The sequence below is a fragment of the Balearica regulorum genome, chromosome 9 (genome assembly GCF_011004875.1).
Source record: "Balearica regulorum gibbericeps isolate bBalReg1 chromosome 9, bBalReg1.pri, whole genome shotgun sequence".
Taxonomy (NCBI): domain Eukaryota; kingdom Metazoa; phylum Chordata; class Aves; order Gruiformes; family Gruidae; genus Balearica; species Balearica regulorum.
In genome coordinates this window covers 28,522,293-28,537,861 of record NC_046192.1, presented here as the reverse complement: position 1 = coordinate 28,537,861, position 15,569 = coordinate 28,522,293, and the positions used below count along the sequence as shown (strand labels likewise).

General features: G+C 47.1%; 1 protein-coding gene across 1 annotated transcript; it reads left to right on the top strand.

Moving 5' to 3' along the window:
* Positions 1–12,500: 12,500 nt before the first annotated feature.
* On the top strand, positions 12,501–13,609 carry RAP2B (RAP2B, member of RAS oncogene family). The gene has a single exon (XM_075761709.1). It carries the CDS (start codon positions 12,888–12,890, stop codon positions 13,437–13,439), a length of 552 nt encoding a protein of 183 aa, XP_075617824.1. The 5' UTR covers positions 12,501–12,887; the 3' UTR covers positions 13,440–13,609.
* Positions 13,610–15,569: the final 1,960 nt, after the last annotated feature.

Sequence of the window (15,569 nt, the reverse complement as noted above, 5' to 3'; positions counted from 1 at the left end):
ATGCAATCAATTTATTAGTAGATGTCTATCTTTTCATGACTGAGCTTGATAACTACCTGCTGAGAACCAAGGCAGATCTCCATTTAAATGTAAGGGTACCCAAAGCCACAGGGCACATGTTTATCAGCGTGCTAAGATATTCTCACCACGTTCGTTACTGCAGAAGCAGCTAACTGTGTCGCTGTGGTGGTTCCCAAGCCCTGCTGCTCCAAGCCGTATCCTCCTCTTGTGATGGGATCTTAGGTTTGGAGCTCAGTGATCTGACACGGTATGGCACTCGTGGGGTTTTGTTTTTGTTGTTACTGCTTAATTCTGTTTATTGGTCAGGAAAATCGTAAGATTTGGCCGTAGCTAGCCTGACTCAGCACCACACCTTATCAAACGTCCCAGGTATTATGTGCTCTCGCCTTCCCTCCACTCCCTGGAGCCCCGGAGATGGCTTTCAGTCCTACCCGGGAGGCATGACTCACATTTTCGGGGTGGTATTTATAGCCTACTAATTGCAGCACCCAGGTACTGACATTTCCGCGCTCACACCACGTAGGAATCTGGCAGACAGAGAGCAAATACGCCTCACGCTTGCTAAACGCCGGTACCTGCGCTCCCTGAAAGCCTTTGTCTTTCTGGTGCCAAGCCTCACCACATCACCGTGGTGATGTGCCGGGACCGTTCTGTGCCGGGAACGGCCCAGCACCCCCTTCCCCAAACGCCGGCACCTCACCCTGGGTGGAGGGAAATGCCCGGACCAGTCACACGTGGAATAAGGATCACAGACGCTTCTGCTTCCAGTTAACCAAGACTGAAAATAAATGGGAATTTTTTTTTTCCCCCCTTTCTTTGTCAACCTGCCACGGCAGTGCGCCCAGGGTGAGGGAAGTCTTTCCATATGAGAGTCTTTAATCAGGATGACTAAAAGAAGCTTCAAAATCATCATTTCAAGCAATGACAGTGTCGAATGAGTTCATGACACAGAGAACTGGCGCGTTCCCTCCAGATCCCAGCAATGGTGAGATCCCAAATCCTCCTCCGAACGCTTCTCCAGGCCATGCAGACCCCAAACCATTCTTGCTTTAGGTGCTACGCACTACGGTGCTGGAGGGTTTAATTCAAAAAATCAACAATGAAAGGCTATTTTTAATTGATTTGTCACCGCAGCTATGAGTGTTCCACCGAGTTTATTTTCCTGTTCTCATGAATGTATTTGCTTATATTTGCAGAAGGATTCAATTTGATGTAAACTATGAAATAGATTGTTTACTGTACAAAGACAGATACCGAGGCACCAGTTAACGATGAAATCAAAACCGACTCTTCCATGTATATTTGCATTACCCAGTCACCTCAGTGTCTGCATACCTGGCTGAATACTACACCGCTTCGTTAAACAGCCTGTGAAAGCATCACAAAGATAATAACCTGTTAAGAAACTTCTCATGTGAATCCAGACACAGATAGGAGCAAACCACACCTTGGTGCACAGTTTCCATGTTTGCCTGAAGAAATGGCTGTACGTTAGAAGTGGGAGCCAGTGGATCTGGTGTGTTTTTGACTGTAGAAAAGCTTTTCCCACATCCTGTTTCCCGTCAGAAGACAATGCCGACATATTATTCTATTGCATTCAGAGTAGTTGTCAATAGTCTGCCATGAAACTGGAAGACACAGCAAAAGGTTTGTAATGTAACGAGTCCAAATGCAAATTTTGCCGATGCTGCCAAGTTGGTTGTTGGCACTCTGGAGAACAGAATTGGAGTTTCAAGTGATTTTGAGAACTCAAACATCTACGCCTTGGATGCCATCTTTGGTGGTGTATTGAGTTTTAATTTTGAGTTTACCATTACACAAAAAGAACCTGCTCACAGGGTGACGTAGCCTGCAGGCTTCACTAGTAGGGTGAAATCAAGCAAAAAGCTCCGAAGTATAGTTGAAAACTGAAACTGTCTGCCCATCTTGGCATTTTGTTCTGCTTACAGTGTTAAAATGCCACCTCTTTTCATTGATACTAAGAGGTCAACCTCTTCTTGAGCAATCAAAAACTGGCCCAAATGAACAGCAGCATCAGAGGGAATAGATCCTAGGACCAGACACCTTCTTTCCTGTTTGCAGGCAGGACAAACAAGTAGAATTCAATTCTGTCCTGGGGAACACGTGCCCTGTAAATAAAGTAACTGGTGTCTTTTTCCCATTTGCTATGGATTGGCTCCTGATACCACATTACCCTCACTCAGACAGGACTCCCAGGGAAGTCACAAGCCACTTGCTGAAGAGCCACGGGATCTGTCTCTGTGAGCCTATTGCGGGTCCTTACCCTTGTGAAGCGACTGATTACAAACAGAATCAATTCCCATTTGAAGTCATTTTTAGTCTGGTCTTTCCGGTGTACTTTTCTCACCTGACAGGACTAGTTTGGGGTGTGTTTCACTGGTGCCCTTCCAGCAGTACAGTGCCACCAAGGAAGGCAGGGACGCTGACACACTGCTGCTGGTACTCCTGCGCTATCTTCTTACTGGAACTACTTCCCACAAAATAAAGTATGCAGAAATAGAAATACCTCTACGCTCAGTGAGTGATAATATTTTATATTTACCGTTGCAGTTATGGACTGTAGTATGCAGAAAGGTCTACAGCACCAAAGCTCCAGCAAACAGAACGGTGGGTTTCTGTGCTACCACGAGCTGGCGGGGGATGAAGCCCCGAGGGAGCAGCAGCATCCCGACGGGGCGTGACGATCGCCAGCCCGCAAACAAATTCTGCAGGGGCTTGTGGTCACATCAGCATTCCTGACCGCCCCGGCTGACAACAACAAACGTGGCTTACAGATCAAGTAGTATCAACATCACTTTGCCTTATCTGTTCATTCTCATGAGGTCACCTGTCAATACGACAGGGGTTGTTTGTGCCGTGACTTGGCCTGCAGTCAGGCTGGGTGGCGTTATCTGCAGAGGGTTAGGGTTAGGGTGTTGCAAGAGTTCCTTTGCTCCCACAATCACATTAATCTGGCCCAGCAGCTGAAGGCCTGAAAGATGAGACAGCGCTCAGGCTGGTGACACAATCAGTGCTCAGCCACAATGATCCCTCCAACCTTGACCAGCCAGAAACAACCTAAGTGTAAGCAAGCTATAAGCTTACAAAGGGTGAGTAAGCTATAAGCAGCAGCCTTTTCAAACAATCAGAAAACATGGCCCTTTGTTAAAGTGGAGGACTTGAAGAGATCTGAAGGCTATTGAGGCTACAGATAACTTACATCAGTCTGAGCCTATCATGAGTCTTAGTTTTCTATCAAAAAACCTCTTTATCTCCTTTGTTGATATGTTTACCCGAAATTACTTCAAAATACTCAAATACAAGGCTACACACATACAAAGGATAGCAAGCAATATTTAAACTCGAATGTTTTCAATTACCTGAGATGCAGCAGCAGAACTCTGCTGGTTACATCAGAAGCGTATATAAGTTTCAGAGCTGAAATGATGCCGTCCTTTCTAAAATCTTGTCTTACATATTCTTCTCAGACGACTGGAGTGAAATTATACAGCTGGCACTGAAATGCTTTTCACTGACCTGCCATGTGGTCATCATCAAGGCTGCCAAATCTGGCACCTTTGTTTCATAAACTGCCACTGCCCATCTGGCCACGGAGCTTGCAGAGATTTGCTGACCTCGCAGTCTGCCTGTGCATTACAAAATAAAGCTCAGTTGAGCAGGCGGTTCCTCTTGTCTAGTTGAATTTCTTTTCTCGTGCAGTCTTAAGGGCTCAATCAGGGTGAAGCTGAGGGATGCGCGGCTCGCCTGTCTTCCTGAGACCTAGAGGTGCTCGGCTTCCTGAAAGGAATTATGGAATACCATAAATATTCTTTGAGTTTGGACCAAGCACCTAAAACCAGCTTTTTTTGTGAGCTTCTGCAAGCCTAGTAACATCAGCATTCCTGAAAACATCATGCGGGGATAGATTTGGACAGAGAGCAGAACACGCGCGTGTGGCAACCCTCTCTTGCGCAGCTCTCCCCACGAGCACAAAACCAGAAGCAGGGAAAGGGCTCTGTACATTTATCTGGCTTTAAAGCTTTGTTCATTTATTGCTGCGTGATCCTTGATAAACCTGGGCACACAAACTGCAGCTCCTCTTCTGCAGCCATTGCCATCAGAGGAACGCTGCTCTTTCAGGTCCCTGTCACCATTAACCGGGAGCCTGAAGGATAAACTATGGCAGCGCAGGACAGAGAGCAACATGTCAGTCAGCTACTCCTTATTGATCTGTCAGGTAAGGTGTGAATTGATACAAATGTCCCTGGAGGTCGAATAAGTAAATTTTTTCTGTAACTCAATGGTTACGGTCTGGTTCCCAACTTGGCATCTCCCCTTTGTAGCCAGAGGAAATGTTCACAGCAAGTAGTATCACATGGCAAAAAAAGGAGACTTTGGGTTTAAACATACTCACTTTGCAAACACCTACTGTGATTTAAGGCTGCGCTTCCTCCATTCCTCTTACGATGGAAGCTACACTGGAGGCTACAAGAAAGCCGGCAGGCAAAGGAAGCTGTGGACAACGTCCTGGTAGTTCAGGGCAAGGTCAGCTCTCGGCTTTCGCTGGCAAGGGGCGTTTGGGCTAACGGGGCTCGGCACCGAAGCGGCCCGGAGCTGTCGTACAGCTCGTGGTGCAGGGCGAAGTGTGGGTGTGGAAACTCGCAGCTGGGGATGACAAACCCATCGGGTGCTCCACCCGAATCCAGAAGCGGATGTACCATCCACACTGGTTTTAAAATGTAGTAAGAGAAATAACGCCAGGAAATGGGAAGAGTTTACCCTGACAGACTTGTCACGATAATTTGAACTAGAAGCAAGCAAGCACTAGCAGCAATTCATTTCTTACTCGCTATTCGGGTTAGCCATCAACAGAGAGATATTTTGATTAAATGATGTTCTAGGGGGAAATTCCACACTGTCCATTGGAAACTATAAAACTCCCTAAAAATTAAAACCTTTTATGCATTTTCACTGTTTAAATCACTGTTTCTTGTTAATGAATGGAATAAGTATTTTTATTTCTCCTTCTGTACACGGGGAAACGGGTCCACTTGCTTCGGCCATCTACCAGCCCCTTGCTCACACCAGTTCCACACCACCTACACAAAGGCTATGGACTCTTTGTCGGATTTACCCATCACCCCACAATGTTCATAGGAATTACAGGCAATGAAATACAATCTGGTTTTATCTAGGAGATTTCCTTCCATAGATGTACTCTCATTTTTAAAAATGAGAATGTGTTTCTCTCGTTATTAGTGATAATCCCCAGAGTTTAGTAACTCCCAATGCTTCCAACCACAACTTTACACCACCAAGCTGAGACCAAGGGCAGACTGTTGGAGCGACTCCTCACGGGGAAGGAAAGACCACAACCTGGTGACATGCCAACACCACTCTCTGCTTCTTTAGGACCTCTGGAAATCTCCCGTCTGCTTACGAAATACAATAAGATCACAGTTGAAAGAATTCATTCCTCGCTGCCATTTGACTGAAGAGTCTGTCAGGCGAAGCTCTCTGCTCCTGGTCAGGAGATGGAGGAATTAAACAAACTAAAGAGTGAAAACTCCAAATTATAACTTTTTGCTGTATCTGAACGCCACTGCCAGCAGAGTTAGCACTACAATGCGATACAATGCCATGGGTCAATGAGGAAAATGCATTTTTCTATAAAAGGGCTTTCGCTGCAGACAGGAAGTTTATTTGTTGAATTAGTCACCGGTTTCACTTCATGCTGATTATACCGTTGTCATTAACATACAATAGCACTGTTTCCATGCAAGTGCTATCAAGATTACACTTATGGTTCCAAAAGCTGTTTCACTACACCTACACACAACTTGGCTGCTGCACACAGTAACAGATAAGCGCTCTCTTTGTTTCGTATGCTTACCAAAAACCCTAATCTTCATCACCTTTCATGTAAACTGTTACGGTGGTGAATAGAAGGGGCTTGATAACTAAGAAAGAACATAGAAATAGGCTTGAACTTCGACAATTATGCATGGTTTTACTATAAACATCACATCTATGAGGGGGATATAAACATGCCATTGAATACATTCTTCATGAAGAAAAATAAAGTGGCATTATTATTACACTGATTCGGGTGAGATGACATGTAGTAAGTTCTGGCAACACAGGTTACTTTTTCAATAGTGGTAAGATCTCTGGCAGAACTTTTGATGAAAATAATGAACTTTTTCTTCTGTGTATATGTCACTTTTTTCTTTTTTTTTATTTTTATTTTTATTTACACCCACCAGCAGCTGCTATTATTTCCTGAGAAATGAAACTTGAGTATTCTGCATTTGAGACTCTTTCTGCAGAGGACAGTCACAGCGGGGCTACATTTCCCCAAGACAGGCACACCAGCCTGGCTAACACGGACGGGCAGGAAAAGGATGACTCTGCACAAAGCAGCTGCTACTCGGGAAGGAGCTGGCAAAAGGGAGACTGTTGGGCTGGTTGAGTCAGGGGAGAAACCCGCTCCTACTGCTGCCAACACATCCCATTACAGCATTAAGCAGTACCTTTGGCCTGAGTCACTCAGCAGTTTGTCTTATCAGTTTCTTTCTGATTATCTGGGCGTTGAGCAGATGGAATAGTTTCACTTATAATAAAACTACCCATGGAATTACCCTAATTGACTATCTCATTTAACTCTGTATGTAGGCATTTTGATTCTAGAATAAGAATACCTAATGCCACTGGATTAAGATAAACAGACATTAGGCAGTCTTGTTTCAGATATGTATTCACATATAAAATTATCAAGAATAACTCAAGGTGCAGACAAGTTAATTATTATATTTAAATACTGTTGGAATGCCAGATTATTTTTCATAAGAATTTTGAAAGTTCTTTTCTCTCTTAAATATGAATCTGCCACAATGTAGAACATAGGAAAACAAGTGAGACACTTTCATAAACAACCACATAATGTGGACACAAAAACGTCCAGCTTTTTTTACAGCTTTCTAGGCAGAGCATAAGAGCAGAGCACTGTATTATAGCAATATATTTCATTACCTGCTGATCAGTATTTAGGGTTACCGGTATGGGAAAGAAGAAGGATGAAGTAGAAGTAAAGACAGGAGGACAGAGATCTTCACCCCCCCACTGCCTGGATGTGGACAGATTTTCAAAAGTAGCCAGCTGCTTCCACCGTTATTCTTAAAACGCATTCATACCCACCACGTAAATTTGTCTTGCTGATTTTTGGTTAAAGCTTGCCAGCAAATTTTTAGGCCTGATTCTCTCATGCAGCGCTGAATGCCCCACAACCATTCAGTAGGAGCAGCCCAAATGACATAAGGCAAATGAAAGATGTTTCAGAACAAGAGACACACTGAATGTCAGTGCCAATATTATTGGACACTATTGTGACAACCGTAACCACAACCACTCTTAGCTATTATTAAAGGGGAAAGGAGGTCTTATTGATCAAATGTGCACACAAAATCTTAAAAACGCTATTGTTTATCAAGAAGTTATTAAAACTTGCAAATATTTAAAAATGTGAATACTTCAGGTTTTGTGCTCAGAGGTCATCTTCTCCTTCCTCAACCCCCACCAAAGGAACCCCAAACCAACCGAAAGCTGGTGAATCCAAAATAAAGATTTCCTTGTGTACCACTGAATTCAAAACTCATTCAGGCCCAGAAATCTTGCTCAATTTTGTATATTCAAAATGAATAAACATTGAAAAATTTCTCCAGATTTGTCCAATGCCTGAAAACACTTAGTGCAATTCTGTACTTTGAACTCTTAAGGAATTATTTCATCTTCTTAGTTTTCCTGAGTAATTATTCTCCCCTTACCTTAAGGTTTACTGCTAACATTAATGTCACATACTAAGAGCTCAGGAGTGACAGAACAGCATCTCTTCCCCAAAGGATTCTGAATCTTCTCAGTTTAACTGTTTATATTGGATTCTGACCCAGTGAAGTCATTAAAACTGAGGTGAATTGTAATGTCTCTCTACTATGCCCAGGCAACATTCTGAATATTAGGAAGTGAAATGACTGCGTGCAGTACACTTAGACCATGACTTCCCTCAGGATTTTCCCAGCAGCAGTGCTAAATTAAGACACTGTCAGACCCATTAGTTCTGCTGAAAACATGGATCAATTCACCGTTCAGCTCTTTGCGTGTGGCCCCAGTGGCCCGTAAGCAGGTAAGCAGAACTCACCAGAGAAGGACCTGTTCTCATCACAGATCAGTTGATCGTTGCAGGGCCCACTTACACTAGGGACCTAAAAACTGTTGCCGTACAACCGAGAGCAAAGAAGGGTATGAAGTCCATTAGTCACCATTGTCACAGAGGAAAGGAGCGGGGAAAGTATATGGAACTGCATCTTCATGTTGAAGTGAAAGGCGTTACATAGATATGTTATGAAATTATTTTTAAAATCACTTTTATCTCATAAAACTTCCATGTCAAAATACAACATTTAGTACTATTTGTAGCCGTAAAATTCAATTATCACCATGCCTAGTTAGCACATGGCAGAGCACTATGATCTCAGAAGAGTCTCTTTCACAGTTACAAGAGCTTCCCATGTATTAATAAAAATATTTAAATGAATAGTCACTAGCAGAAGCCAGAGAAAATCTGAATGAAGGCTATCACCTCTTTCCACTTGAGCACTAAAGTTTCAGATTTCTGAGAGAAGTAAATTCACACACTCATCTAATTCGGAGCGTATTTTCAAAGTGTATGTTTTAATCCAAGCCATGCATTTCCCACAGAGTCTAGCTCCGTTTCATTTCCGCTCAGGCCTTCCAAAATTCAGAAGCCTTCAAATGCTACACAGGATGTATCTTGCAACTCAACCCACTGCTCACATCATTTTTCTGTTCCACAGGTACAGCACAGGTTTTCCGTAAAATACCCGTCTTAAGTAAGTTCGGTGGTGCTTAATCAGATCTCAGGAGGGTATATATCCCTTTGCTAACACTGACCTTGGCCGGGAGTTAATCCCACAGCTGTAAGTGGTTTGGCTGTGCCTCTTCCATGAAGGAGTACCAGAGGAGCTGGTTGGAAGGTCCCTTCAGTAACACCAGAACTTCTTTACCTATTTCACAGCACTAAATCTTGTCATCTGACACTGACAAACTCTCGTGGTACTGAAATTTTAGATACCATATGTATTACTGATTTAAACTACACTTAAGTTTAGTCTTTGCCTATAATAAGTGAAATACATTTTTGAAAACAAAAACAATCCAAACCAAAAAACCCACATGGCTTTACAGTTCTACAATGCCGATACTTGTACAGACAAAACTAACTATAACAGAAGAGGCGCATGACTTGATCTTTCTTAACTATGCAAAGAAATAATCTTTGCTTGTATGAGTAGTTTTACTGAACGAGCAGGGTTACTCAACACAGTAAAAGCAAGTTATATATGTAAATACTGTATGGTAAACTGGTTAGTAAGCCAATTTATGCTTTTCAGCTGATTTTTTTTGACATTTTCAGATAGCATCAAATCATCCTGAAATTGGTTTTAAAATATACTTGATCATTTTGAAAACCAAATTAATACAGCCGACTGTCTGATAATTCTATTTTGCCTAGATTCTGCTGCATTGTAATGCTCTCATGTTGCCCTAACAGAGCTTGTTTCAGAACACTTTTCATTTACTCCTGAGTCTAAACCATGGTACCGTTCATGAAGTACAACAACCCAACATAATGTGTGCTTCATAATTCAAAAGTGATGTGCTGAAATCTCTTGAGATTTATCAACTTAAATGTCTATACCCTTACCCAGGGATTTTCAACCTTTTCAACTCACAGATCCCCTTAGTGGTCCGTAGCATAGAAAATTTATTTCTAACAAAACCAGACCTGCTTCTTTTTGTTACTTCCCACAGACTCCTCGCTATTACTTCATGGACGCCAGATTTCTAAAAGCAGTACTGCAGACTAATTACCTAGAGCTGGCTGGTAACAAGAGAGATTAAATTAATAGATGTATTATAGGATTGGAACTTGAGAAATAATATTCCATATTTACACTCAACAGCATAAAGATCATTTGTTACTTTGAACACGATACATTTCATTCTTTAGAAACAGAAATAGCATGGAATGAACAAATACAGAGAGCACTTTTATTCTGTCACCGAAAAAAACACCCCACACCACAATTCAACAAATTGGGATTAAATAGACTGGATTTGAACCAGCATTACACTTGTCTGGTCTTTATAAAATCTGCCACTGCCATGTTAGGGGTAAGTGCAATATAAGTAATTTACGTCTGGGCTTGCTATAGAGTGATGAAGGTAAGCAAATCCACGTTGTAACCAAAACCTTAGAGTAGCATAAACAAAGTGTGTCAGCAGAACAAGAAAATAAAATATTTTTGCAGTGATATTGTAGCCTTTCAACCAATTTTCATGGCTGTTTTTAAAGATAACTTTGCAAACCCTTACTGGCTGGTGACCGGCTTTGGCTGGCTTACAGAGCGGGTGATGTGCTAGCTCTGCCGCTGGAGTTCTTCTGGAGGGGGAATCAGCAGGACAGCGAACTCAGAAACAGGAAGAGGTGGGGAAAGCACTTAAAAGCCTCCTAGCGAGCTCAGTTATTTTGTTTCCAAAACCAACATCCATGCATGTCTATGCATGAGTTGAGCAGTCATTGCAAGGAAACTCACTTGTGGAACAGGAGGTTAGAAGTACTTGTAGAGGTCATCTTCACTTTTTCAAAGAACCGCAGTAGTGCTCTGGAAAAAAAGATGGCCTACAGATTTGTCACAAGTTAAGGGTAACGTGTGGTTAGCAGGCAGAGTCTAGAACAGAGGTACAGCCAAAGCCCTGCCCTTGGGGTTCAATATGAGATAAAATATCTTATCGAACTCCAGATTGATCTGTACACACCTTCAACTAGCTTAGGATCAGCCTGCAGCTGGCAAATTTTGCAGCAGAGTGAGAAGACTGTGCACCTGGGAGAAAGCAGGCGGAGGCCAGGCAGACCAGCATCCTGCCGGGGCCTCCCTGCCGACAGGTACAGGGCACGACTACGCCTGCAAACGGAGTACGGAGACTGCCGGGATTCAGATACATGACACGTTTCAGAATGTTGTTTGAACTGTTGCCCGCTCCACAGCAGGGCTGCTGGAACACAACTTCTGTGTTCCTCAGGAGAGGCTTCCTTTGCAAAGACCCAAGCAACAGCAGAGGGGTTTAGTTTAAGCTCCTGCAGACAGGGGATCACCAGAGCTGCGGTACTCACCAGAGATCAGCGGAACTGCAGTGCTCGCCGGCTGACCACGGGGATGCAGTACAGCTAGACCCAGCAGAGCAAACCCCTCATGAACCCTGGCAAAAATAATTTAGGTAGAATTTAGTCTCTGTGAAAACTGTTCGGGAATAACAGAATGCTGCTTACAAAGCTTATTTCAAATCCTTCTGTCTTTGCCTACCATGGCCCGTTTCCCCAAGTACCAAGTTTAAATCAAGTTTGTAGGTGGGGTAGAAAGGACTTACGTGCCACAATTACTTGAATAAATACTGAGAACAGTAAAGAACTGGGTGGGATATAAAACCAAAGACTGGAGGGTGCCAAAATAACTAATAATATTTTCTCAAAAGGAATGTCGGATTGATAGAAAGTCCAAGGAACGACTTCTACAAACAGTGGCGAACAGCCAGTCCCCGTGAGTTGACCCTGCCAGGCTGAACTGCCGTTCGAAGGCCACAAGCGCAACAACATCTGGCAATTGCCACATCTTCGGCCTGAAAGATGAGCCGGGGCCGGCTTCAGAGGGCTGGGGAAAACACAGGGGCTGGGGGTCCTGGAGGGGCTCCTCAGGCCGGGGCCTCAGACAGGCAGCCCGCTCCAGCCGCCTCTCCCGAGGAGCCCCGTGGGGCCGAGGGAGCCTGTCCCCCCCCAGGGGCCGGGTCCCGGCGGGAGCGGCACCTTCAGCCCGCGGAGCCGGCTGGGCAGAGAGGCGCGGGGAAAGCCGAGGGGCTGCTCAGGGACCCCAACTCCCGCACAGGCTGCGGGCCGCAGACGGCAGCCCCTCCGCGGCGGGGCCCGGCCCGGCTGCCCTCGCGGGCGCTGAAGCGCCGCCGTGCGCCGAGAGGAGCCGGCCGGCCTGCCACAGGGAGCGGGAGGCACCGCGGCGGCCCCGGCTGCGAGGGGCGCTTCGTCGCCTGGAGAGGGCCGATAGGGCGGGAGGGCCCGCGGCGAGCAAATGACCGGGCCGTGCCCTCCGCCGATAAGGGGGCAGCGGGACCCGGGGCTGCCGGCCCTGCCGGCCCTCTCCCATTTCCGTGCCCCCCGGCGCTGCCCGAGCGGGGCGGGAGGCACCACGGGCGGCAGCCCAGACCCGCCCCGCTCCTGACGGGCGGCGGGGCCTGACGGGCGGGGCGGGGCGCTGCGCGCGCGGCTACCCGCCGCCGGGAAGCCAATGGGGGCGGGCGGCGGCGGGCCGGAGCCAATGGGCCGGGGCCGATGGGCCGGGGCGGGCCGCCATGGGCCGCGGCAGCGCCGTCCCGCCGCGGGGCCGGGGCGGCGGCGGGGCCGATAGCGGTACCGCAGCCTTCTTCCTTCTCCCCTCCTCCCCCTCCTCGGCGGTGACCGCCGCCTCCCGCCCCCTCCCCGCAGCCCAGCGCAGCCGCCGCCGCCGCCGCCGCCGCGCAGGGCCGGGCGCCCGCCCCGGGGCTGGCCCTGCTCCGTGAGGCGCGGCCGCCCCTTCCCTGCCCCGGCGGGCCCCGCGCGGCGCCAGTGAGCGGCCGGCAGGCGTGCGCGCCCCTCCCTCCCCTCCCTCTCTCCGCCCGCCGCGAGGGCGGGAGGGAAGCGGCAGCCCCGAGCGGGAGGCGAGGGAGGCGGCGCGCCGGGAGCCATGCGGGAGTACAAGGTGGTGGTGCTGGGCTCGGGCGGCGTGGGCAAGTCCGCCCTCACCGTCCAGTTCGTGACCGGCTCCTTCATCGAGAAGTATGACCCCACCATCGAGGACTTCTACCGCAAGGAGATCGAGGTGGACTCCTCGCCGTCGGTGCTGGAGATCCTGGACACGGCGGGCACCGAGCAGTTCGCCTCCATGCGGGACCTCTACATCAAGAACGGGCAGGGCTTCATCCTGGTCTACAGCCTGGTGAACCAGCAGAGCTTCCAGGACATCAAGCCCATGCGGGACCAGATCATCCGAGTGAAGAGGTACGAGAGGGTGCCCATGATCCTGGTGGGCAACAAGGTGGACCTGGAGGGCGAGCGGGAGGTCTCCTTCGGGGAGGGCAAAGCCCTGGCCGAGGAGTGGAGCTGCCCCTTCATGGAGACCTCGGCCAAAAACAAAGCCTCGGTGGACGAGCTCTTCGCGGAGATCGTCAGGCAGATGAACTACGCCTCGCAGCCCAACGGGGACGAGCAGTGCTGCTCCTCCTGCGCCATCCTCTGAGGGCGGCGGCGGGCCGGGGCTGTCTGCGGGGACACGGCGGTGGCGGCCGGCGGGAGCGGCGGGGAGAGGAGGCGGGAGCGGCTCCGCGTCCCGGCCGGCGCAAGCCGCGGGGCGGGCGGGCTGTCCTCGGCAGCCGCCAAAAACAAACACACACACACACACACACAAAATCGGGGGGGGGGGGGGGGGAATCGTGTTGGAAATGTGGCTTTTTTCGGCATGTACGTTTCGTCCAGTCTTGGTCGTTGCATATTCCTGTCAGTGTCTGCCGCGGGCTGCTGCCCTGCGCTGGCAGCGGGCACCGGGGAGGAAAAAAGCTTCGGCGAGGAGCGGTCCCTGCCCGCCTGGAAGAGCGAGCGACACGCGGGAGCCCTCCCCGGGACACGCGCGGGCGGCACCCGTGACGAGCCCTCGCCGCGGCCACGCGTGGAGCGCCCCGCCGCCCGTCCCGAGGATCTCTATGCAAAGTTGGGTGGTTGTGCCGGGGCGTCCAGCCTGGAGAATTGCACATCTGAACTGGGACTTTAACTTAAACACTGATGCCAATACAGTGTGGGGTGCCAGAAAGTGTCTGCTGATGACTCGTGAAATAATTTTCTATTTTGTTTACCTGCTGTATCGGATGGGAGTTTGCAGGAGAGTGGTAGCGTGTTGGGTTTTTCCTGTTTTGTTTTATTGTTGGTTTTGTTGTGTTTTTTTTTTTTTAAATCAGCTGTGAAAATGTTACAAATCTGCACAGTTTTTTAGGTGTGCGTGTGTGCGTGATTTCGTTTTTTATTTTATTTTTTCTTTGGCGGGTGGGAGCGGTGGCGGTTTTGTTCCGAGGGTTTTTCTTTTTAGGTTGGCAATAACTGATTTTGATGACTAGCTCTCTAAAGTGCAAAGACTTCCTATATGTGATGCAGGGCCAACAGCAACCCTGTGTCTATAGAGTGCCTTCAAAACTCAGCTGTTCCAGCCGGTGCCAACCTGTGAAAGCTCCACAGAATCCCATTATCTACTACTCCAAAAACTACTTAACAGTTTCCTTGCAGTAAATCGTACCGAACAAGCCAGGACAAAAGGGCCTATTGTTAGTGGAATTTATTTCTTATTTCCATCTGAGCCTTTTAACTGTAATTTCCATGTCTTGCAAGTTCGGGCTTCATTTACTTCAAATTTACAAGAATTTAGCCTTTTGGGATTTTGAGGGGGTGGGCTTTTTTTTTTGTTTGGGTTTTTTTTTGCCTTTTTTTTTTTTTTTTTGCCTTCGGTTTTGTTGTGGGATGTACCTCCAGCCAGCAAAGAAGGAAATCTTATCGTTGTGATGTACCAAGAAAATTCTAACAACTGTCATTTTAATTCCAGACATGCATTTAAGAGATGTCTATCCATTTTAAGAATTTTAATACAAATGCTGTTTTTTAGAAAACAACTTTGTGCGCTTTTATGTATCACACGAAACACCAACTTTCACATAGGTTGTTAATCCTGATTTGTATCTTAATAGAAGTGAAAGGCATGGGGGGGGGGGGCTCGATTTAGCTAAGGACAGTGTTTTTAAAAAAAAAAACCCAACCCACAAGATTGCAGTTTTACCCAATATTTAGTCCCTTTTACTGCAGTTTTTCATTTGTGTTTAGGTCCTGATCCTGTGTGGTGCCAGCATGTGAGTGGAACGCTGTATTCAGTAGGCAGCTTTAGGAAGGTAGCGTGGTTTCTCTGCAAAAGGACTTGCAGGATTAGGCCCTTACTCTTTTCTGGGAACAGCATGGTTTATTGGGGTAAAATTCTAAAGGTTGATTATGTATAAAATTTAAGCTTTTAATCTCATTGCATTATAAATCTTTAAAATGCTGCATTGGACCAGTATTTCTTTGCTGGTTTGCAGAGGGGTTGGGGTGGGAGGAGACCTGTACCTTCTGTTTTAGAAGGTCTAGGCAGTTTGTTTATCTCCATTATCTTCCTCTCTGAGCCCCTTCTTTAAAGATTAGCACACAAAACCTGCAACTTTTTTTTTTTTAGTTCCCCCCCGCCCCCCCATCCCAAGAAGACTTGACATTATCTTACCACATGAAAGCAAAAGTTGAGCAATGACGTGTAAAGGCGTTTTTAATCAGGCCAACTGAAAACTAACTGCCATGATTCCTA